Here is a 25122-nt window from a genome sequence, read left to right as displayed (position 1 = left end):
CTTCCTGCTTCACCTGGCTGTATTCAGCATGCTGGCAGGTAAGAATGCTTTCAGCTCAAACACTTCCACACTGACTTTTATAGGTTTGTAGCCTTTTTGGAAAGTTGCAGCCAGAGAGTTATTACACTCAGTTAAAAGTACTTCAGCAAATAACCTCCTTTAAAAGACCATTTTTTTGTTATTACACTTCACTTATCTACAGATTTTAGGTACAATGTGTTAAATTTGTCAGTTTAAAGGGGTGTACACACAGGAAGACACTAGTACGGATGCAATAACTGAAGCTATGTGTCCACTGGATCCGTTTTTCCCACATGTAAACGCGCCACATCTTAAAATCTCCTGCTTGGTGGGCGGTCACTAGGTGGTCACATGACCGCGCTTTTAGCTTGAGTCTGACAGATGTGTCGGACCAACATCGCAGCTCAACCGCAAACTTCCTCTTTTATTTCAAAAACACTTCAGAGAAAAAGTATTTCTGAAAGCATTTGAGCATTTGAGCACTCCGCATTGCAAATGAGCTGCAGCCTGCTCCAGGGAGACGCATCGGATCGCAGCTCAAAACGCAACGCGATGCATTTCACACAGACAATGAATGGGATGCAGGAAATGGCTGGATCTAGTGGACAGATACCGTAAGAAATTCCACATGTTGAAATAGCAGGTACTGAGCACACTGATCTTTATCCTTTTGCAGCATTTTTTGGAAGTGGCAAAGCAGCCAGAGACTTTTTGTTCCCAGATAAAAAAATACTCAAGCAAGTAAGCTCCTGTAAAAGAGCAATTTGTTGTTTTTACACTTTGCTTCATCTACAGATTTAAGGTGCAATGTGCTAAATATGTCATTTTAAAGGGGTGTACACAAAGGAAGAGGCTAGTAAAGGTGTGACAATTATAGACAGCAAAATTGTCAATGAAATTCTACATAATATAAATATAAATAGTTATAAGTAACTGTTGGTGACTGTAAAGTGAGCAGTTAGTGAGTACACTGACTTTTGTGGATGTTGCAAAGCAGCCAAGGAGTTCTTGTGCTCTGCTAAAAAAAATACTCAGGCAAATAACCTCCAGTAAAAGAGCAATTTGCTGCTTTTACACTTCGCTTTACCTACGGGTTCAAGGTACAACATGTTTAATTTGTCAAAGATATTTGTCAACTTGTTCAAATTACTATTCTCAACTACCAGGTGGGCAGGTATTGAGTCAACACTGAGTTCTTCAAACATTTACTGCAAAGAGACAGCATGAAATGTCCAGTCACGACCTACTGTCAGCTACATAGTAGAAATTCACAAATTCGGAGAGGCTTGTAAGCAGATTCTGTCGCAGCGTAATTGCACAGCGATTAATGGCTGTAACTGAAAGCAAACCCACTCAAAAATGTCAGTGTCGTTGTGTAAAGTACCTTGTCTCGGGGTGGTTGGTGAGTTACTGCAAAAGAAGCCTGTGTCTCCATATCTTCAGGTGCTGCTGCAACAAACCAGGCTTTCCCCAGTTCTGGGATGATGAACATCACCTCGTGTCCAATCACCTATTACGGACAGAAATATGACAAAGTTTACGTGAGTGATACAGATTGTCATGTTTTTACAAAATACATGTATGTCCTTTTGTCTCCAGCTTCTGTGGAGAAAATCTCTACAGCTTAGAGGAGTACCAACACCAGAATAAGAAGATCCAGAAATCCATTCCAGCTGTTTGTGATATAGATCATGGTGGTTAGGTTGATTGGTGAACACATGGATGGATGATTTTTTCTATACTATTAGGACATGACAAATACAGAAAGGCTATAATTAATACAGTTACAGCTCAAATAAAAATGTCAGCATGTGCAACAACTGTTTAATGACTAAAGTAAAACTGGCTGCTAGTACTCAAGCTTACTTAATACATCTACATAAAGTTTTTGCATTTTCTTTTTCATGACAATCTAATGCAATAACAGACACTCAAAACAACCACAAGACATTCACTGAGAAGTAAAGCAATAATTAGGTCAGATGGTCATTGTTGTAATTGGTGATGTTTCTTTCTTTGTGGAATAATAATAACTTCCTGGGTGCATTTAAAACAATCAGGCTAGGAGTCACTAGTGGTGATCTCAGGTGAGGCGAGGCACTTAAACCTGTGAATTTAACGTGTACACTTCACAGTTATTATCATGAGGTTTATCATGAAAACCAGTTAATATGTTACAATATCTGATGTATCATATGAAAACACACACAAAAAAAATCACGTAATAAATTCAAACATAAATAAGAATTTTACTTTACAGTTTTTAAGTGCATAAATATAAAATAAGCTTTTTGAAAGCTTCTTGTTACTGATGTTCATTATTTGTGTCTCCTCCCTGTGAACAGGTGGCCTTCAGTGCAGGCAGATTTGCAGTTTGCTTCAATGGCTTATACACACCTGGAATCAAAAACGACTGTATTTTGATGTCTGGAGGCACAGCTGACAGGTGACCTGGCAGTGCTTACCAGAGAAATACCAACTGGGTCTGGGGTTCATCAACTTCTGCCAAACCTAAAACATGCTGGGAAATGTGTCAACATAATACCACTGAAAGACAGCCAACAATCTGAGGTGAGTTTCAGTTTCATTCTTGTGAATTCTCTTGACGTGTGTTATCACCTTTCAGAGTATATACTAACCTTTAATGTTAATGTTTTCAGAGTATATACTAACCTGCCTTTTTGTTATTTTATGTTGTTGTATGTAAGCTGCTGAACACTTGAATTTCCCTCGGGATTAATAAAGCATCCATCCATCCATCCATCCATCCATCCATCCATCCATCCATCCATCCATCCATCCATCTATCTATGTATTTCCTGCTTGACTGCAGCACAGTAGTAAATGTAATTCTCTGTTGTCAGATTGGACAAGTTGAACTTGGCAACTTTGGAACTCAAGCAGTTCTGGGAATCAAGACGTATTCTGGGTACACAAATGTTGATGTGGTAGGTGTTTCCTACAAATTTGCATTCAGGTGGTCATAAAAGTGTCCATGAATCTCTTTTAGTGTAAATATGTATCTCACAGGTGAATATATCAGATTAACTAAATCCAAACATTGAACATGGACCCAATGGAGTTCTATTTGTGTTTAAACTTGACATTTTCTGCTACTTTCCAGGAGGCAGATGCACTGGTAAATGGCCTCACAGTTTCTACTCTAAAATTCCAGACTGCTCAAACGAATAAAGGTGTCATCACAGATATGAGTGGCTGCAGACTCTCAGGTGCAATTTAAGGCCTTAAAAGCAAAATTGTCATTTATTAAAATGCTTTAGTTATTTAACTAACATACTTTTCCTAACTTCTAGGTGTTGTTTATAAGACAAATACAACAGTAAAGGACCCAAACATCTGCTCTACTGTAACCTGTGATGTGAGTGGAGTTGCTACTGCTGTCAGTGACTGTGGTCCTATGGAGCGTTGCCAAGGCAATGGCAGGTAAATAGTTAAAGGATTAATCCAAAGAAAAACTCTGTAAAACTTAACAAAATAAAAAAATTGACGAGGGCTTCATTATCAATCTCCATAAAGGAGAATTTCAGTGTATTTCAACCTGATGTATACCCCATGAATGTGGCTGTCAGTGTTATCCTAACTTTGCCCCTTTCACAGAACAGTTTATCACATGCAGCTGAAACATAATCAGCTTGATGGGAAAGAAAATCTAAAACATACTGTGATCATTGACCTCTACATTGTCACATTTGCCAGCTTAGGAATTTGCATTTTATACAGATGTCTTGATCAAGTATTTTTTTTCTTTTCCCTCGATTCGATCAAAGTCACTGAATATTTTCTGTCTGCCGATGCCCAATACCATTTTCCCAGTTAATACGCACCCAGTTAGGTGTTGGCAAGCAGAGAGCATTGTGGAGGTTTAGCGTGTAAAGCGGCACCATGACAAAGTCTTCTGTAAATGACCTCCAGTAAATAAATGATTTAAATTTACAACATATGGGTGGCAGCACGTGTGTGTGGCAGACGTGGCAAACTCTTGCTGGCCAGTACCAACCAACTGAAAAATGTTGAGTGTTTTCAGTGTGTCAGATTTACCTAATGCCAACGTTGTTTTTTTTCTGTCCGTGCCTGTTTCAGTTGCATCTTAAACACTGTGTGCACTGTGGCCGGCTCCATCGTCATCGATTTCATTGGTAGAGTTCACTCTGTTTCTGATCGCTGTGGATACACTCTCCTGAAACCTTCGCTCATCCCAGGGTTCCAGGTGTTTGGGGTTTTCCAGGAAAGACGCCGTAGAGATGTTAGCTTTGTGGACCGCGTGATACTGCAGCTGGATGGAAAAGGCCTTCAGATTTCTCTGGAACAAGGCAGGAGAGTTCAGGTAAGTATTGCGATAATCCTACCATTATGTTAAGGAGCATACATTTACATTCAGAAATCACCACATCTTTCAGATCTCATCAATTAATGTGCTGCTCCAGGCAGCTGCTGATGAAGGAGGTCATAGGCCCTAATGAAGGCTGTACATGTGTCCCCCTATCACTAAACATTAGTCAAGACAAAAACAGAAAGAATTCAGAAACTGACATTGCATGATCAGCCTGTTGATGTGGGTTTTTATAGTTTCGCATTGCATGCCGCACGTACAAACATTAAAATTGTACAAGTACTTGTCCCCTCTTTTGGGACACTGTATGGAACTGCAGGATTTCTACTTGTTTAGGCTTAGAAATACAGTCAGTACCACAGCTTGTCAACTAGCGGAAACTCATTTATGTGTTAATTAGGAAAGCATATTTTTAACTACTTTCTCAGTCCTGACTACAGTCTGAGTGATGTCTCTTCTGGTCTCTACGGTATTCAACACAAACTGCAGTCATCCATCTCATTATGCAGTAAAAGGCTTCATCTAGTGGTGGTACAAGGTACCGCAGCAGATCTTCTGAAATGCATGACTGCTTTATCAATTAAATTATTAACCGGTTCAATACTTAACACCAATTAACAGTTATTAACATTCCTTATGTTAGTGTACGGACCCTTGAAAGCTTAATGCAGTGCAACTTGATTGAACACAAGAAAATGCACAAAACACAAGCAATTAAAAAATATATATCTTCACTAATCTGTACTTGATTTACCACAAGTGAAGCATCCAACAAAAAAATCAGCAAGTACACAACAAAAAACAGAAACGTGCTGGACATAAAGAAAACACAAACAAAAATAAAAAACTAAGTTTATGTCATGACAGGAATTTATATCCTATCTAAATATAACTACACATCTATGTGCATTTCCACACAATATATATGGCTTATAAAACTCATAGCAGAGTATTGAAAGGAAAGAAATCCAGAGTATTGCTTCCTTTTAGCCCTTGGAGGGGAGACCACAGCCCTCTGTGACAGGAAGCTCTATATATAAAAAAATATGGTGGCATTCGTTGGCACTTCCGCACTCTGAATCCTCTGTAGATCCAATAACATTTGATGTGTAAGTCCTCAGTTCTCCTAAACATGTCCTCTGCTGTGATGAAGCTGAACAACACAGTACTGACACTCACTGCCACAGCTCAGGTGGTCCATGGTGTGGAGCTCTCCAAGGACCGGACAGGGGTGACTGCTAAGATATCGGCCTCCAACTACACAGTTTCTGTCCACTTTGATAGCGACACCGCACTAATCCACATGACAAGTACGCACTAATTAAACCCTGAAGCCTGAAGGTGGTCCAACAGTCGTGATAAATTATAGTTCATACCATATTCTTCTACTCTCCCTCATTCATCAAATACAACTCCATGTGTGGAAAACAGAAGCTTTCACAAAGGCAGCTTTCTCTTTGCAGGTGAGACAGGAATGACTTTAATGAGCATGCACACCCACACAGGTGTTCTGGTTCACTGAACATCTGCTCAGGTGTAGGGTTGGCTGAGCCACGGTGTCAAATTCATCCCAACTCAACAGATGCTGGGGACAAAGATGTCATTGAGGTGCAGACTCTGCATGCCCCACAGTAAAAAAGGCCTAATCAGGCACAAATAATTAAAATAGCATATGGGACACAATCATAGATGTGGGTGGTTCAGATTAAGTGAATGTTCTACCATACACTGAATGAATATCTCCAGCCTTTTTGCCTCAATTAATTCTAAATCAACACAGAAAGCTTGTATTTGCAGCAGATTAAATCACAGTTAATCACGGCAAGTCAGCTGCTGTTTATAGATGATAAATGTAGAAACGCCGATGACTTCCTTCACATCAGTTTGGAGTCGACTCGCAGTAAATGTACATTAATCACTAAATAAGTTGTGACATAGGTGGGAGTCTGTCATAATTAGGTATACATGTTTGATGTGCTTTTTCTGGTTGCATTTTTAATATTACTGAATGAACTGCCAAACATTACATGTGTTTTTACTACTCTATCTTAATTACTAAATTCCACGAGTGCCAAAAAACAAACCTTTGCATCATAAATAATATATGTCTGTACTATTCTTTAGTTAGATCACTAACAATGTGGTCTAATGCAAGAGTGATGTGTGCATTTTGTACACTAACACGGATACTCAAAACAGGATCTGTAACATAAATACTATACATCATCTCCTGAAACTCTCCAGGACCAAGTGGCGCACCTGTGCACGGTTTATGTGGTAATTCAGGCAGAACTCTGAGCAAAGACAGGGTCTCTGACCACAGTTCCACTGAGTAAGACCTCAAACACATCTCATGGACTACTGTTGCTTTTTACTGTGAAGCTATTGGCCAGATTTTGATCTTATGTTATTTGTTGCCCCACAGCTGTCAGACAAAATATGACGATGCTGATGACAATACAATCAACTGCAATGCGATTTGTAGTACGATCGCCATCATGTGATCGTCACCAGGCAGCTGACACAGTGTTAACTTGTTGTCATGGTTACAGTGATGCTAAATATATGTGGGGTTCTAATGGCTTTGAGTTTTAGTTGAATACCCCTGTACTATACTATATATGTACAGTACCCCTGTACTATACTACATATGTACAATGCCCTTGTACTAAACTATACATGAGTCCAGGACAGTTATTTCTGTTGCACAGTGCGCTCACTTCCGCTTTTGATTCTGTAACATGCATGCCGAGTGCGGAATCCGATTACTCAATTAATCGATAGAATAATCAATAAAATACTCGATTACTGAAATAATCGACAGCTGCAGCCCTACTTGAATGTGCAGTAACAATGTCTGTGTCCATGTGGGCCTGTAGGCAAACAACAGCCAAATCATCTACAAGAACACCATCATGACACAGAACATCTCCATGCTTGGCCCAATCACCCGTCATGGCCCAGTGCATATAGACTTCTCCTGTTATTACAGCCATCCGGATGTCAAGAGTTTGGGCATCAAACTCAAACACAGGTGGGTGTAGAGCACGTAGCTCCCGATGTCACCGTTATGTTATCAAGTGAAGTTCTGAGAGCTTCACGTCTGTGTACAGACTCAAGCTGCAGTTAGAAACTATTTCTTTTCCTTTCAGCTCTGTGAACAGGGAGATTGCTTCTGGAGAATATATTTATAATCTGACCATGAAGGCCTACACCAGCGCTGACCGCCTCAAAGCCATCAAGTCCAGCACCGACATCAAACTGAATGAACAGCTCTGGGTGGAACTGAAGACGGACGGGCTGGATGAAAAAATGGTCGCCGTGGTGACAGCCCCCTGCTGGGCAACCAATCAACCTTCGCCAACTGGAAGTCTGAGATATGATCTGATCATAAACGGGTGAGACACATATAGATGCTCATACAGATCAAACAGTTGTTGTTGTTGCTGGTTAAACCCTGCTAATTCCTGTTTCTGAGCAGCTGCCCGAACCCGACTGATGAGACGGTGAAGATGGAGGAAAACGGACTGGGAACGTCCAAATACTTCTCTTTCAACATGTTCCAGTTCACTGGCAAGACTGGTGACGTCTACTTGCACTGCAAAGTAGTGCTGTGTTTCCGGCAAGGAAATACCTGCACCCCAGTAGGCCAAGTTCCTTCATATATTCACATACGGTTTTAAATTCAACAATACTGACACAAAACGTGCAGTTTGTTAATTTAAAGGGTGATTTTGTTTGGACTGCTGTGGTGTCTGTGCTGAAATAGCCCTAAAACTGAATTTCTGTCTTTTAACTGCCTCCCAGAGCTGCAGCCAGGGTGAGAGAAGGCGCAGATCTACCATGCCAAACTATGAGGATAAATACCCGGCATTCATCACTATGGCCTGGACTTCTTAGGTCTGTGCAAAACCTCTGATCATCCCATGAACACCATGCATCACAGTCTTTCACGAGCTTGCTAAAACAACCCTGTTGTGCAGCTCTCACGCGCTCCACGAATTACATGCACTCACAGGGAAATACCGTCATTACATTCCATAATATCCCAAGATTTTGCCCTCATCACGATTTACTGTAGACGTTTAGAAATTTATATCTGAAAAATGCCAAAAAGACAATGGGCAAACTCCAAAAATAGAGTACTTTCATGGGTTATTCTACCTCAAATCATCAGGGACCTTCTATGACCAACTACGGTTTCATTTAAACTTTATCATGAACTTTTAGATTTATTTGAAATGGTATCGATGAAATTATAGATTGATTTCTCAAGCACTTTCCAGGAAACACTTTTAAATTGCCCAATCATGACGTTTATGCCTTTTTTTGTTTCATTTTTGTGACCAAGTATGTCAAACAAAAACTATTCTGCATGTTTTGTTCTTTATTATTGCGAAATGCAGCCACATACGGTTCAGAAAATATCACATGGCGACTCCTGCATCGTCAGTTTTTTTTCTAAATGTGAGTGCAAAGATAGGACTTTTCAGGACAGCTAAAACTTTTTTCTTTATATTTCCACTCACCTAAAATCTGAGATGATTTGACCTAACTCTGAACCAAAGATGAAATAATAGGTGACTATTTAAGAGTTTTATCTTTAATAAGTCCTGAGATACTGTTGTTCAAACAGCCTCAAATTTCAAAAAAATGTTGACTTAGAAAGTATTAGACATCTTAGGCTAAGGCATTACAAATGTCTGAACAAATATCCACATTTAATTCTATAATATTTTCAAGAAAACCAGAGCTGGTCAAGCAGAAATTGTTTAAACATTTTATGATTTGAGATGAATGACCCCAGTTTAAGTTTAGGTAACAGAACAAATCTGCATAACACAGGGAATAACAACAATGACCTTCTTCCTTCTTAGGTTTCAACAGAGATTCGATTTGATAAAGAAGATCAACCTGTTTCCTGCTCTGGTTTTGTCCTAATGAAGAGTAACTCATTGGTGGTGTGAATCTATGCACCATAACAATCTTTCTCTCATTATGTAAAATGTTTTGTCTAGTTTTGGGGTTCTGAAATAATTTCTCATGGCAGCATGAAACAGCCTAAAAGAAATCACCAGCTGATACTTGTCCACTTGCATGGGATAAGTTTCAGCAGAATGTGTGGCAGTTTCTTCCTTTGTCATTTACAGGTTTACAAAACTGAAACACTGATTATTTCATAAGATACGGCACATATCGATTTTGGAGGAGGGTAAAAGCACCTTTATAGTTTTGTATTTAATGTTAGAATCCGAAAAGGGTTCCTGTAGAGGTTTACTGCTAATTGGGGACATTCTACTGATCATGTTTGAACAAAGCTGGACAAAAATCTTTGGGATTGTTTGACGTGAAAACCTGCATCTAGTTTAGTCTGTGGCTTACATGTACTTATGCTTTATCTACCTTTATCATGTATATGTATGACCAATAAAAAGGCCAAATGTAGCAGAATATCACAAGACCTTTGCATTTCTTTGTATGTGCAAAACTACACTTTGGCATGTTAGGTTATAATTTTACTCTTTACCTCGAATAAGGTACCTGTAGACAGTCACGTGGGCCGACAGCGTTCCGCTATGTTGGATGGTCAACCTGTTCATTCAAGGTGAACCGAGGATTGCTTGAAAGCGGATGATAGCGTATGGCAGCAGCAGCAGCAGGCCGAGTTAAAAGCTAGCAGCAAAGACAGTTTCCAGCAGTCTTCAGTCTGTGCAGGAAGTTAAAGAAACATAATAATTTATTAAAATGTTATCAGACACATTTATTAGCTCGTACGCAGTCTCCAATAGTGTTGGTTATAACAGAAAAGCCTGTTAAAATGTTATTCAGGATCTAAGTTCATGGCTCTGCCTCCAATGTACATGAATTCTTATCAGTACAATTTTGCCACTGTGTATAAATCAGCTGATCAGACCTGTCACTCTAAACTACATAAATACATAAAATCATTCTTAAACAGTAAAATACAGAGGAAATAAATAAAAGACAACCATTTTCATTAGAGGTAAGTCAGATATTCAGACTGTCAGGGCTGAAACATCTGCACAGATGTTATGGCAAGAATCCTGATATCCCTTACCAGATGTTTGGTGTTGTTCACTTCAAGAATGAAATTTGTGCAGTATTAATAAACAGAATGAATCTACAATAAGCTGGAACTGCAGTTTGTTTGGAGTTTATCATATGTATTCAGGGCAAGGCATTCAGCCTCTCAGACTGATGAATGTCACCATCAATCACACAAAGTGTTTCTGGTCACAAAATGTAACTTCAAAATCGCATGATGACATTAAAATCACTAAAATGAAAACATCGTATTGCTTTGTTGCGGTCTTGTGCTTGCGGAATTGAACTCCACAGAACATGTCCATTTACAACAATTATTAAGCTTACATCAAGTCAATAACACTTTTAGCAAAGCTGAATAGGATGTAAAATTCCACTAATTGGCATTGCAGCTAGCAGACATTAGTCAACAGAATAACATAGCACGAATTATTAGACTGCCTATTTTACCTGGCAGTAATCAGAACTGCAGGAACTAGCGTCACGATCATTTTACATGACACGAATTAGAACTGAAGCTAGCGGACCAATAAAGGCGCTGAATTAGCATCCTAGTTGTTTTGCATGGCACAAATTAGCATTGCAGCTGGTGGACAACAGTCTATTGAGCCTAATAATAGCACAGAATAGCATCACAGCTATTTTACATGACGCTACTTAGCATTGCAGCTAGCAGACATTGGTCTATGGAGCCTACAATAGTGGGAATTAGCATTACAATCATTTCCCATGAAACGAATTTGCATTGCAGCAAGGAGTAAAAAAAAAGCGCGAATTAGCATCATGGTAGTTGTACATGCCGCTAATTAGCATTGTAGCTAGCAGGCGTTTGTTTACAGAGTCTAAAAACAGCGAGAATTAGCACGCAATCATTTTACATGACATGAATTAGCATTGCAGCTAGCAGAAAATAGGAGCCTAATGGTAGCGCGAATTAGCAATGGGGCTATTTTACATGACGCTAATTAGCAATGCAGCTAACAGACATTGATCTACAAAGTCTAATAACAACGCGAATTAGCATGGTGGCCATTTTACATAGCGCTAATTAGCATTGAAGCTAGGGTGTACTCTACGGTGAGTGAGTAGCAAGTGAGCCTATTAGCGCGAATTCGCATGTGTCGCTAATTAACAATATGTCTCGCAGACACTGGTCTCTGGCATGTGTTAATAGTGGGAATTAGCATAACTGTTATTTACAGTTACATGGCAGTGATTAGCATTGCAGCTAGCGGATATAATCAACTGAGTCTAACAATAGCGCGAATTAGCATCACGGCTAGCGGACATTTTAAGCTAGTTAGCTACACTTTCAAAGTTTCCACTTACCAATGCAGATACACAGCGTCGGGAAAGGAGCTTAGTTTACAACCAGACTGTGGTTTTAGCTTGGTAACATGACAGAGAAACACACTAAAGGACACAACATGAACTTAAAATTAGTGATGTTACGCTCGAGCCAGTTTGCTCGACACAGTGCCGAGCGTTTGAAGAGGAAGTGTTCCGAGACAGTGTCTGGACCCCTGTCTCGGCATGCCCAACAATCACGTGACTACCGAGAGCGAGGCCTCGTTACGTCACAGCGTGCGTTGCGGTGCTCATAGACTGTACATGGCGGTGCTTTGGGAATTATGAAGGAGTTGGACATTTCAATCTGTCCAGGTCTTAAAAGGGTCCGATTCACTCCTCAAACGGTGGGTTTTTGAGAGGAGATTAAGCTAGTACATTTGCCATTTGGAAAGAAGTCAGAGAGTGAACACATTTAGGTAGAATTAAGTTTAGATAGATTTAGTTACATTTCATACACTAAATAACACTCATAGATACATACACATAGATTCACACATTCACAACACATTCATTCATTCGTAGAAACACACTACACATATAGTAGAATAGGTTATAGATAGGTACATAGAGAGAGTAGTTTGAGTGGTTGAAAGAGTGTGTTGTGAGTTGTGAGAGTGCAAGGTGTCTATCTGAGCCCTACCTGTCCAGAGGAGAAGACCCGTTCACCTACTGGGCATCACGTCAAACTGTATCCAAACCTCTTCAGGATGGCCAGAAAATATCTCCTCATGCCAGCAACATCTGTACCATGTGAGTGGATCTTCTCCAAAGCTGGAGAGGTAGTCAGCCACAAAAGAAACAGACAGAAACCATGCACTCCCTGGTTTACACCCCATTTATACTGACACAATGGCAAAGTTGCAGAAGCACTACCATTCACTTCCACATCCCATAATACTTGTGTCCCACACAAAGTAGCACAATCACTGTCCTGTCCCCCAGTACCTCTATACACACCATATGCATGTATATCTATACACACACACGCACGTGCACACACATTTAAATATATCTATATTTACATACAAAAACACATATACATGCATGCAAACAAACATATATACCGTTTTAAAACATTTATTGTAAGTACAAAGCAGTGTGAGACAAGCAGTCCTGAGGCTTTTTCAGTTTTCTCCACTTAGATGCAGTTCTGACACAGAGCCAGCAGATGTCACTCTTCTGGTTGTGTCAAATGCTTCGAAGCAGTGTGTTGTTCTTGATGCAGTTGTGTCAAAGTGGTTCATTGCTTCATGAAGCTTCGATTTCACCATCACTACTTAAAATGGCCTTTTTGAATTTTCAGTTGATTTATTTTCAATGTACATGGATTGCTTTTAATGGGAACGTTTCCCCCTCCAAGACGGCCGCCACGTGGGCACGTAGCTTAGCCGGCTGCTACTGCGCTAGCGTATCTAGTCTTCTATATATATCTATGGTTACGACCTTTGACCTGACCAATCAGCGTGCAGTTAGAAAGTGGGCCGAACTATCTGATTGGCTAGTATGAATTTATTGATTATTAATTTAGAGATTTATTGTTATTGGTCATCTTTATCTTTAATTCATTTATATGAAAAGTGGTTTCTGGACTAGCTTCAATGTTTAAGTGCCATAATAACATTTTTGAGGAGTTTCAGTCTGGATTTAGAGCTTTACATGACACACAAACTGCCCTCCTCAAAGCAACCTACAACCTCAGGACGAGATTATCTCTTGGTGGCCTCTGCTGGAGGTCTCTGCCTGTTACAAGTAAGCCACTCTTCTCCAATGTCACTAATGTAAATAAAAAAATAATATAATGTATTAATACTTCAAATAAAGCACAAAATAGTACACATAAACTAAGCACCGAATGTTTGGATTTCTTAGTTTTTAATGCATATTTTTGAAAGTAATAAATTAGTAATTATTTATATTGTAGGATCTTACGAGGTTATTGTATTGATGAAAAGTTGTATTTTGTGTCATTTCATTTGTCATAAATTTCACCTTAGATTTCACCACAAATTTTTGTCTTAGGATGTCTTTTAAATGGTCTGGCTCTGTGCTACATCTCTCATTAGGACTCTTGACTTCTAATTCTGCACCAGGACCCCTCAGATCAGATAATCAATTGCCGTTAAAGACTGAAAATAAAGAGGGACCAAGCTTTTATCATTTTAGCTCCAACAATGTTAAACAAGCTCTGGCTTACTGTTAGAACTGCTCAGTCTCCATTTAAAAATCTTATAAAAACTCAATCATAAAGACAGGTATTTGTATAAAATTTTACAGTAACTTTTCTAATGTTTAAATGTTGTTATTTTATTGTCTTTTTTATTGTTTTACTGTTGTGAAAGCACCTTTTTAAGTCCACTTATGTACTGCAGATCTGAAATCCATGACATGATGAGAAATAACAGTGAAAATTTCAAGGTTTTTGTCTTCGACAGCTCCTGACCTATTGTCATCCAAACACAGCCACAAATTTCAATGTGCAAAAAAATGTGATGAAAGTACATCAATGGAAATATTTTTCAGAAATATTGTCTAGGAAACTACTTGATATATGATTATAAGATTTCACTGATATCATTTTAAATATCCACAGTTTAAGATTTAAAAAATTTAAAGCCAATCTGAGATTATAGAACCATAGGCCTCTGATCATTTCAGATGGAAAAACCTAAAGTAACTACACTCATCAGACAGGTCCATTACAACTCATCGTATTATGTGTTGCCTATGTATTCAAACTTTTTAAAAAATAAATTCAGTGTTCATGGGCTTTTTGTTCTGACATGCACTCACTTTCACAATCATGCCAACTTTAGAAGTAATCCCACATTTGAGGAGCAAGAAGGGAAAAGCAGAAGAACAATAGCACACATTCAGAAACACTGTGTTTGTCTGTAAGGGAGTTTTAAAACTCTGGTTAAATTATGTTAAATTAGGTAAGCTCAAAGTTTTAGCATCAAATGATAAACTAGGAAGCAGCCAAAACTGTCTCATATGAAACATTTTTGTGTGCATGGCAACATTCACATTTTGATTTAAACAATTTATTTGGTCTAAGGTCACAGTTCTATCAGCCCAGTTCAGACCAACAGAGGACAATGTCACTTTAAAGTATGTTGGCATCACAGGAACCAGGCTTCAGTATCTTAAGTGTAAGAATGAGTTTAAAAGATTTTCTACACCAGGGATAGAAAAATGCATAGATGATGGGGTTTAGACAGGAGTTGAAGTAGAACAGACATATTACAATGGCAGCAGATGAAGTATTGAACACAGTGTCATCTGCTGTAAGTGTAACGCAGAAATATGGGCACAGGCAGAACAGAAATGCAACAACAACAACACCAAGATGCTATAGACATTATTTGCGTATAATTCATAATTGAGGTTAAATATTAATATCTAAAGTAAATTTACCTGTAGCAGTGGTAGGATGGCTGTAATATTTTTTACTTGTGCATGTGGTAAAATACATATTACAAAATACTGCTATAAATAAAACATGTGCCCATCAAAAATGTATTTTTGAAATCAGTAGTCACAGTAAAAGCCACAAAATATTTAATGAAGCAAAACTTTATATTCTCAGTAAATGTTACCCTCAAGCTTACAAGTAAATATAAGCATCTCTTCTCAAGTCAAATACACATTATTTTGACATTAGATTTATCAATAAATGCATAAAATACACAAGAATATCACAATAATGCATCAATAAGAGCAGCACATAGCAGAGTTAATATAAACACAGAAGCAGGTTTAGTTCTCTGCAGCAAGTCAAAAATGATGTAAATGAGGGAAAGTCTTTGCAGAAGTATAGGTCATGTTTCAGTTATCAGAAACAATCTGTTGTTATATTTCCATGCAGATTAAACAAGAAAATGTTTGCTTAACTGAGAGAAATAAAATATCACAACACAAAGAAGCTGTTTGAGGAACTATTAAAGAGTAAAGCCCAAAGTTTTCACTGTTGTTTCACATTCAGAACTTTTCTTTATGTTTCCTTACATATCATTGTGACACACAATCACACAGAAAACTTCATGAATTGACTTCTGCATCAGCTCACCTGTATTCACTATTAGCTCTATATGTCCAATACTGCAGATCTGAAATCCATGACATGATGAGAAATAACAGTGAAAATTTCAAGGTTTTTGTCTTCGACAGCTCCTGACCTATTGTCATCCAAACACAGCCACAAATTTCAATGTGCAAAAAAATGTGATGAAAGTACATCAATGGAAATATTTTTCAGAAATATTGTCTTGGAAACTACTTGATATATGATTATAAGATTTCACTGATATCATTTTAAATATCCACAGTTTAAGATTTAAAAAATTTAAAGCCAATCTGAGATTATAGAACCATAGGCCTCTGATCATTTCAGATGGAAAAACCTAAAGTAACTACACTCATCAGACAGGTCCATTACAACTCATCGTATTATGTGTTGCCTATGTATTCAAACTTTTTAAAAAATAAATTCAGTGTTCATGGGCTTTTTGTTCTGACATGCACTCACTTTCACAATCATGCCAACTTTAGAAGTAATCCCACATTTGAGGAGCAAGAAGGGAAAAGCAGAAGAACAATAGCACACATTCAGAAACACTGTGTTTGTCTGTAAGGGAGTTTTAAAACTCTGGTTAAATTATGTTAAATTAGGTAAGCTCAAAGTTTTAGCATCAAATGATAAACTAGGAAGCAGCCAAAACTGTCTCATATGAAACATTTTTGTGTGCATGGCAACATTCACATTTTGATTTAAACAATTTATTTGGTCTAAGGTCACAGTTCTATCAGCCCAGTTCAGACCAACAGAGGACAATGTCACTTTAAAGTATGTTGGCATCACAGGAACCAGGCTTCAGTATCTTAAGTGTAAGAATGAGTTTAAAAGATTTTCTACACCAGGGATAGAAAAATGCATAGATGATGGGGTTTAGACAGGAGTTGAAGTAGAACAGACATATTACAATGGCAGCAGATGAAGTATTGAACACAGTGTCATCTGCTGTAAGTGTAACGCAGAAATATGGGCACAGGCAGAACAGAAATGCAACAACAACAACACCAAGAGTTGTGGCTGCTTTCATCTCAGATTTCTTAACAGTTGCATTCAATGAGCCCCGTGGATTAAATGCTGTAATTTGAGAACGCATGGTACGAGCATGAGACACGGCAACCACAAACACTCTCACATACAAAATTACAATGACAGTAATCGGAATAATGAAGGTCAAAATAAGATCTGCAACTTGTTCGATAAAGTTAGCGGCAACCACACACTCTCCAGTGCAGGAATTAAACCTCCCTGGTTCTTTGAGGTTGTCTCTCAGCAGCATACCGACGAATAAGAGAGAACAGATCCAACACAGAGACACACAGATTTTTGTTCTTTTCGGAGTTATTTTGGTGGAGTAACGTAGAGGGTAGCAAACAGCCACATAGCGGTCAATTGATATGAGCACCATGGTTCCTATCGCAGCAGAGGAAGCGATGACGTTGGAAACGTAATAGAGGACACACATGAGGTCACTGAGATACCAGCAGCCCTCGATGAGCATAATCTGAGAGAACAGGAGGAGACCCACGAAGAAATCAGAGACCGCAAGAGAGAGGAGGAGGATGTTACTGGGAGTGTGGAGCTTCCTGGAGAGGTAAGAGAAAAGTACATACATCAATGTAATTTATTATTCCAGCAGATTCAAAATTCTAAATTTCCTGCCACCAAGTGAGTGGATTTAAATATTACCTGAAGTGTGAGATGGAGATGATGACCAGCAGGTTGAGAGTCGCAGTCAGCAGAGAGATGCAGGACAGTATGATGTAAATGAGCACGGTGTCTGAGTGAGGACGCTTCAGCTTCCTGCAGGAGGTGTTAAGATGCGGAAAGCAGAGTTCAGTTTCCTCCATCATCAGAGATAGAGAGCAGCTAAGCCCTGCCAGCTTTCTGACCAAACCTCAGAGCCAGATAGTTTATCTACCACTTCTCGTTGTCTCTTTCATAGTAACCAAAGTCCCTCCTCTATATGGTGCAACGTAGATGTGGTCCATAAGGAGTTGCCAAACAAATTTTTTATGCATTTGTGGCAAACATGGCAGTAAATAGAAAACAGTTGACAAATACAAAATCCAAATCCCTTTTTTGTAAATTTCTGTTTGTGGACATGTGAAACTTACTTGTGAGGAGTCCAAATAGTTTTAGTAAAAAGCTACTGGACTTCTATTTTTGGTCCTGGATGATGTTTCTCCTCTTATTGGAGGCCAAGTCAACACCTGAAACTTATTGTTATGCTCCTCAAACCATTCCTGAACCATTTTTTGCTTGGTGGCATGGCACATTGTCCTGCTGAAAGAGTCCACAGCCATCAGAGAAAATAATTTCCATCAAAGGGTGTACATGATCTGTCACAATGCTTAGGTAGGTGGTACATGTCAAAGTAACATCCACCTGGATGGCAGGACCCAAGGTTTCCAAGTAGAACATTGCCCAAAGCATCACACTGCCTTTGCCTGCTTGCCTTCTTTCCAAAGTGCATCCTGGTGCCATGTGTTCCCCAGGTAAGCAAACGCACACGCACCTGGCCATCCATGTGATGTAAAAGAAAACGTGATTCATCAGACCAGGCCACCTTCTTCCATTGCTCAGTGGTCCAGTTCTGATGCTCACATATCCATTGTTGGTGCTTTCGGTGGTGCACAGGGGTCAGCATGGACATCCTGACTGGTCTGCAGCTATGCAGTCCTATACGCAGCAAACTGCAATGCACTGTGTATTCTGACACCTTTCTATCAGAACCAGCATTAACTTCTTCAGTAATCTGAGCAACAGTAGCTCATCTGTTGGTTCAGACCACATGGGTCAGCCTTTGATGTGCATCAATGAGCCTTGGCTGCCCATGACCCCATTGCCAGGTCACCACTGTTCCTTCCTTGGACCACTTTAGATCCTGACCACTGCAGAGCAGGAACACCCCACATGAGCTGCAGCTTTGGAGATGCTCTGACCCAGTCGTCTAGCCATCACAATTTGGCCCTTGCCAAACTGGTTTAAATCCTTACACTTGCGCATTTTTCCTGCTTCTAACACACCAATTTTGAGAACAAAATATTCACTTGTTGCCTAATATATCCAACCCTCTAACAGGTAATATGATGAAGAGATATGTGTTGTTCACCTCACCTGTCAGTGGTCATAATGGTATGGCTGATCGGTGTATATTTACAGTATATCACACAGGATCTTAGCCCTGTTGCTCTCAGCCACTTCGGTGGTGTGTCCCACCAGAACCTAGGGACTTCTAGTCCATGCTCAGTACAGATGTTCCTGTACACTATCCCTGCCACTTGATTGTGTCTCTTGGTTTATACTGTCTTAGCTTCCATCTTGCAACCTGCTGAAAGTGCTGGACTGTCTCAGGGCCTCTTTGCACCGCCTGCATCTGGGGTCCTGTCTGCTGTGGTAGACCCCTTCCTCCATGGATCTATTGCTCAGGGCCTGTTCTGGTGCTGCCAGTATCAGAGTCTCTGTAGTGTCCTTACGGCCAGCCTTTTCGGGTCACTGATAGGATTTTTTTAATGGTACAATTGTGTGGATACCTCCATTGCATTGTGAGGAGTTTTCATGTCTTGGGGCATCCAGAGGCATCCATTTCCTCCAGTAGCCAGCTTGCTATCCAGCTGGGTATGTGATGACTGGGAGAGCATACACATAGATGGCATAGACCTTGTATCACCCATTTAGCTGGTTTCTCATCACGTCTTTCCCTGTGGAGATATTTAGGATGGACTGACCTCCTTGCATCCATATCATGGCTTCCATTGGCCTGTGGGATACCCAGGTACTTGTAGCTGTCCTGCATGTCTACTGTCCTGCCTTCTGGTCACTGCATCTCTTCAGTTTTGATCAACTTTATTCTATTCGCCAGTATTTCAGCCACGCTTATCCTATTTGAATGACATCATAATATCCTCACTGTAGATCCTGGTAAGATGGAACAGTAAATTGATGTCTCTTTTACTGCTAGCATACAGCTTGATGTCATCCACGTACAGGAGGTGGCCGGATGGACTTCTAAATCTATATCCGTAACTATCTGTTCAATCTGCAGAGTCCCTCTCAGTCTTTAAGACTAAAAACCAGCTCTTCACTGAACACCTTTGCACTTAAGAGACTGCAAAAAACAAATATATAAATCCTATTATGTCTGCACTGCCTGTAGACACCACAATCCCATTATCACATTTGAACTTGTTTTCTGGCCCTTATCCAGGCTATTTTCTCCTGACTAGATTTTTGCTTGTGTTGGATCTACGCTCAGATGTATGTCGCTGTGGATAAAAGCGTCTTCTAAATTAAATTGTAGAACTGTAGAATTGCGGGTAGATGTTATGACTAGTGTTCCTATCAAGTACCAGCTGCTTCTTGGCCAGTGTGGAGGTGGGTCTACTACCCTTTCATCGGATCCACATGTATTCCATTTAGCCTTTCTTATTGGGCATGCTGCTGCAGTATCATCCCAAAAAAAATCCATATTCTCATCACTAGGTCATGTGTCTTGGTCCAGTAGACCACTTCTCATCAGCATGTCCTGGTCCCCAACAGCTGACACAAACCTAGTTCATCTGGACAAAGTCTGAGGGACTGGGAATCTAAGCTTGTCGACCCTTAGTGGCTGGAACTGAATCTGGGCCACTGCAGGAAGAACGGAGTCTTGGTACATGGTGTTCATGCTCTACCAGGTGACCTACTGGTGCTTTGGCTTTGGAAGACTTTATACTCGGAAGTTGAATTTACCAAGTCCAAACTCCCAAGTGTTCATGTCTGAACTTGTAGTCACGGTATTGAAAAGTGACTCCTTACTTGTGGAGCAGATGTTGATCAAACAGGTCAAGGTTGATCAACAAGGTCCACAAAAAGCTCCTGTGAGGACCTTGTGGTGAAGTTTGTGTGACTCTGTAGAGGGATAATACTGTAGGTAGCAGTTAAAGGAGTAAATTTTGAGGGATCAGTCAGTCCTGTTCAAGGTTCTTATATGTGTTTCATGGTGCTTTATTATGAAACCTGATCATTGTAGACATTTTCTCAGTGAAGGTTGGAATTTTGTCACCTTTTCATAAAAACTGAAGTTCTCCAACTGTTAGTACAGTCAGAGAATAAAAGTTATGTAAATGTTATACTTGTGTGTAGATACTACATCAGGGTGTGTTATATGCAAAGAAAAAGAACAAATTAAAACATTTTTATTAAATTACTGGTGATAAGTGATTTTTTTGTTTGTGTGATCAGATACAAAGACTGCATCACGTGTTGATGTTCAGGTTGCATCAGATGTGTCTAAAGGTCATGACAGAATGATCTCAGCTAAAGAAGAGAAAAACAACAGCTGTTAATTGTTCACTTTGTTGGTCTACTTAGCAACGATTGCATCATGTTTGGATGTTGCCGCTGGTTTTGTCATACAGTAACACCTCTGATTGCAGCAATGCCACTATCTGACACTAATGAGAGCAGGTGTGAAACTTCCTGAGTCAGAGAGGCACACCTGTCATTAGTAGCAGGTAACAGGCTACACACTGAGGGCTGTTCAGAGCCCAGTGAGGATCTCAGTAACACAATGTGTGTGTTTGTGTGTGTGATGCAAGAATTAGAAGTTATATGCAATGACTAAACAATTTCCAAACTCAAACAAACATTGATGAGACAAGTCTTCATCCTATTGCAACCAGTGTGTAGGTCTTGGTCAGGTCACATAACGAGCACGTTTGTGGTTTCAGTTTTAATGAAAAATCTCATATTTTTTGGTCCATATAAACATAAAAAGAGATTCTGTCATTTACATAGTAGGTCATATGTACGTTTTCTGTGTATACACAGTCATGCCAAGCACATGCACTACTGCCATTGTACCGTAGTCGCCATGCAGAAACACATTTTGTGTTGCTCTTTGTACGTTTAGACCTTTGAGAATGATGAAGAGGAAATTTACTTTCATAACTAATTTACTGTCAGTTACTTTCATGAGAGGCCTAAACTCCCCCTCTGCATGGGGATAATCCTTATAATAAAACATCACTGTGGGACTTTCCAACAATAATACATCATATTTTAGTTGTTGATTATATTTTACATTATTAACCTAAAGTAATTAAAACTATCATTATTTACCAAAAGTAAAAGTATTGATCACACAGAAAGGTATATTTCAGAATAGTCTATGGTAAAAATATTGAAAAAAATACTGATTGTCGACGTATTCACTTTTAAAAAATCAATTTATCAATTTAATGTTGCGGCTGGTAAAGTGGGTTTAACTACTTTATATCTGCTGCTTGCAAATTTCCCCAAAGTCAAGTCATTGCTGATTATATTTTGTATTGTGAAAATAAACCTGGGATGTAAACTGAATTACAAAATATATTTGGTGAAGTAAAAAGTCAACTATTTACTTCTGTGTTGTCATGAAGTAGAGAATTAAGTGATTCGTGGGTGGAGAGACCACAGAGGGATATGTTTTACTTTGCAGTACGGTGAAAACATTGATGAAAGCCCTGCACCAAAACGCTAGACTTTTTAACATTAAATGTCAATTAGTGTTCCTTTCTTTCAGATGAATAGCTAAAGATCATTAATGTTGGAGCAGAGTTACCATGAAACAGTGTGAAACTTTGTTTAGCTTTGAGCATTGATTTGAAACTAGGACAAATACAGACTAAATCTCCCGGTGTTCTGTAGGCAGAGATTTCAGTGGGGAAGTCGGGGATAGACTCCTCTCAGTGTTTACAATAAATGCATTTATGTCCAAAAACACAACAAATTTGCAAAAGACTCTTTGAACAAACATTATGATGTCTAGAATAGATACAAAAATACCTCACGCAGGTGATTTTTCTTTCACCTATAAAACACAGATATGCATGATATGATCTGAATGTGCAGAAAGTTTTAATAGGAGAAAAAACATTTGATGAACACATCTGATCTGTAACAGTGCAGAGGTTTAAAAATGAATGAATCTATCATTGAAATTTAAGGTGCCACATTCACATTTAAAAAGCTCAGTGCCACAAAAAGACAGAAAAGAAAACAGCAGAGAAATTCTGCTTGTTGGTTCAGCAGGAATAATATTAGATTGGAAAAGTTGATCGACAGCACAATAAATATTTGACAGTTAGACAGAATGCCTGAGAGCCTGAATGCATGTCACTATGATATGATGCAGAAAAGAAACAAACTGATGCATAAAAATTCACCAGAATGTAGGACATTTAGTGTTTGGCATATCAAATTTCCTGCAAACACCCTGATTTAAAGTGTTCACCCCAAGGTTCAAATCAAGCATCTGCTCTGACAATGACTTTTCTGTAGAAATATATTTGTTCTTTCAGAGACTCATTTTAGTAACTTCACAGCACGTTGGCCTCACAGGAGCCAGACTGCAATATATGAAGTGTAACGATGAGTCTGAGACATTTCCTGAACCAGGGGTAGAAAAAAGCGTAGATGATCGGGTTCAGACAGGAGTTCAAATATATGAGAAAAATCATCAAGACCTCAACTGAGGTGCCAACCAGTATTGTGCTGCCTGTTAGAGAGACGCAGTAGTACGGGCAGTAACACATCAAGAACACAAAAACAACAATACTGAGAGTCCTGGCTGCTTTCCTCTCAGATTTAGCACTTTTCACAGTCCTTGAATGTTGCCATGTGACAACCAGAACCTGGGATCGCATGGCACGAGCCATAGACACGGCCACCAAAAATATTCTCATATACAGAACAACAATTACTGTAATGGGAATAACAAAGCCGAAAGCGAGATCAACATCACCTGCAATGTCAACTACACATTCCCCATAGCAAGAATTATACCTGCCTGGTTGCTTCAGTTCATTGTATAAAATGACAGTGCTTATGACCAGAGAGTAGAACCAACACACACAAACAGAGATTCTCATTCTTTTCTTAGTGATTCTGGTGGGGTAGTGCAGAGGGTCACAAATGGCCACATAGCGGTCCGCAGATATGAGCACAATGTTTCCTACAGAGGCAGTGGTGATGATGAGGGGCAGTAGGTAATACAGAGCACACATTAGGTCACCCAGCATCCAGCAGGTCTGCATGAGGAGGATTTCAACCGGCATCACCAGAAACCCCACGAAAAAGTCTGAGACGGCCAGCGAGAGCAGGAGGAAGTTGGTGGGAGTGTGGAGCTGCCTGCAGTGAGAGAATCTACACTGTGAACAGCAGCAGCAACAGTCAAAAAAGCAGCAACTGTAAGCACAATTCACATTTAAAGTCAAACAGGCAGGATGCAATAATCAGAGAGCAAAGTCACAGTGAATCAGAAAATGTTGAGATGCTTGTGTCTGCCTGAAGTGTGAGATGGAGATGATGACCAGCAGGTTGAGAGCTGCAGTGAGCACAGAGATGATGTACAGCAGGACGTAAACAACCACAATCCCAGAGCCAGGAGGATCTGGTGTCCTGCAGGAGGAGTTGAGGAGTTGTGGGAAGCAGAGTTCCTCCATCACCTCAGAGAGCAGGAGGAGAGAGGCTGCTGAGCTCTGGCAGCTTTCTGACCAAACCTCTGGATCACACAACTTTTATCTTTTTTAATCACTCTCCACCCTCCCCTTCTGTTCCATCTTCCATGGATAACTCCCTGTTCCCTCCCTCTGTACTTCCTACTCTTCTTCAGCATCTTCATCACATTTTTTGGATTTTTTTACAATACCTGTAAAAGGCATTTGCACCCCTTGGAAGTTTTCCCCAACACTGCCTTTTCAATGTTTTATTTTGTTCAACAGAATTTGCTTTTTTGACAAGAAATCAAAGAAATAGGCTCAGATTTCCTTGGCCAATGGGACTCAGTCGGGCACAGCCCAGAAAGGCCATTTGTTCTGTCACATAGTAGGACAACCTCAGTAGAAATAGATATAGGGGTCAGGTGCAATGCCAGTTTGGTAGCAGGCAGAGGGGGACACCTTGGTAAGCTAACCCTTGGTGGTGACGAATAAAAGAAATAGAGCTAGTTGCAGGAGGTGAATTGGTAATTACTGTAGTTGGGCTCACCTCTATGCACAGCAAAGGTTCTGGAATCAAACTTCTGAAGAAAGGATGAACTGTCCGGTTGTGGAGTTGCCCAGGATGAGAGGTGCCGGACAGATGCTTTACAGGTCTTGTTCACTCCTGACATACAGCTTGATGTCATCCATGTACAGGAGATGGCTGGATGAACTTCTAAATCTATGTCCAAAGCTACTCTATGAGATTATCTGGCTGAGGGGATTCAGGCAATTGAGATCAACAACGTAGACAGAGCATC

At 39.7% G+C, this 25122-nt stretch overlaps 3 protein-coding genes across 3 annotated transcripts; 1 reads left to right on the top strand and 2 right to left on the bottom strand.

Annotated features, from left to right (window-relative positions):
* The first annotated feature begins 3229 nt into the window (after nucleotides 1-3229).
* On the top strand, nucleotides 3230-8272 carry LOC111582818 (CUB and zona pellucida-like domain-containing protein 1). Its single transcript, XM_055014935.1, has 9 exons — nucleotides 3230-3251; nucleotides 3336-3465; nucleotides 4123-4366; nucleotides 5526-5682; nucleotides 5907-5980; nucleotides 7252-7406; nucleotides 7525-7770; nucleotides 7854-8016; nucleotides 8180-8272. Exons 1-9 carry the CDS (start codon nucleotides 3230-3232, stop codon nucleotides 8270-8272), a joined length of 1284 nt encoding a protein of 427 aa, XP_054870910.1.
* Nucleotides 8273-15391: 7119 nt separating this feature from the next.
* LOC111582829 (trace amine-associated receptor 13c-like) lies at nucleotides 15392-17745 on the bottom strand. Its single transcript, XM_023291681.3, has 2 exons — nucleotides 17547-17745; nucleotides 15392-17443 (listed from the first exon to the last, which is right to left on the bottom strand). Exons 1-2 carry the CDS (start codon nucleotides 17708-17710, stop codon nucleotides 16627-16629), a joined length of 981 nt encoding a protein of 326 aa, XP_023147449.2. The 5' UTR covers nucleotides 17711-17745; the 3' UTR covers nucleotides 15392-16626.
* Nucleotides 17746-22755: 5010 nt separating this feature from the next.
* On the bottom strand, nucleotides 22756-24351 carry LOC111582822 (trace amine-associated receptor 4-like). The gene is made up of 2 exons (XM_023291675.3): nucleotides 24168-24351; nucleotides 22756-24011 (listed from the first exon to the last, which is right to left on the bottom strand). The coding sequence occupies exons 1-2, from the start codon at nucleotides 24323-24325 to the stop codon at nucleotides 23201-23203; spliced, it is 969 nt and encodes a 322-aa protein (XP_023147443.1). The 5' UTR covers nucleotides 24326-24351; the 3' UTR covers nucleotides 22756-23200.
* Between the last annotated feature and the right edge of the window lie 771 nt (nucleotides 24352-25122).

The sequence above is a fragment of the Amphiprion ocellaris genome, chromosome 11 (assembly GCF_022539595.1).
Source record: "Amphiprion ocellaris isolate individual 3 ecotype Okinawa chromosome 11, ASM2253959v1, whole genome shotgun sequence".
NCBI lineage: Eukaryota > Metazoa > Chordata > Actinopteri > Pomacentridae > Amphiprion > Amphiprion ocellaris.
Note: the sequence above shows the minus strand (reverse complement) of the source record. Positions and strands in the feature narration are given on the sequence as shown.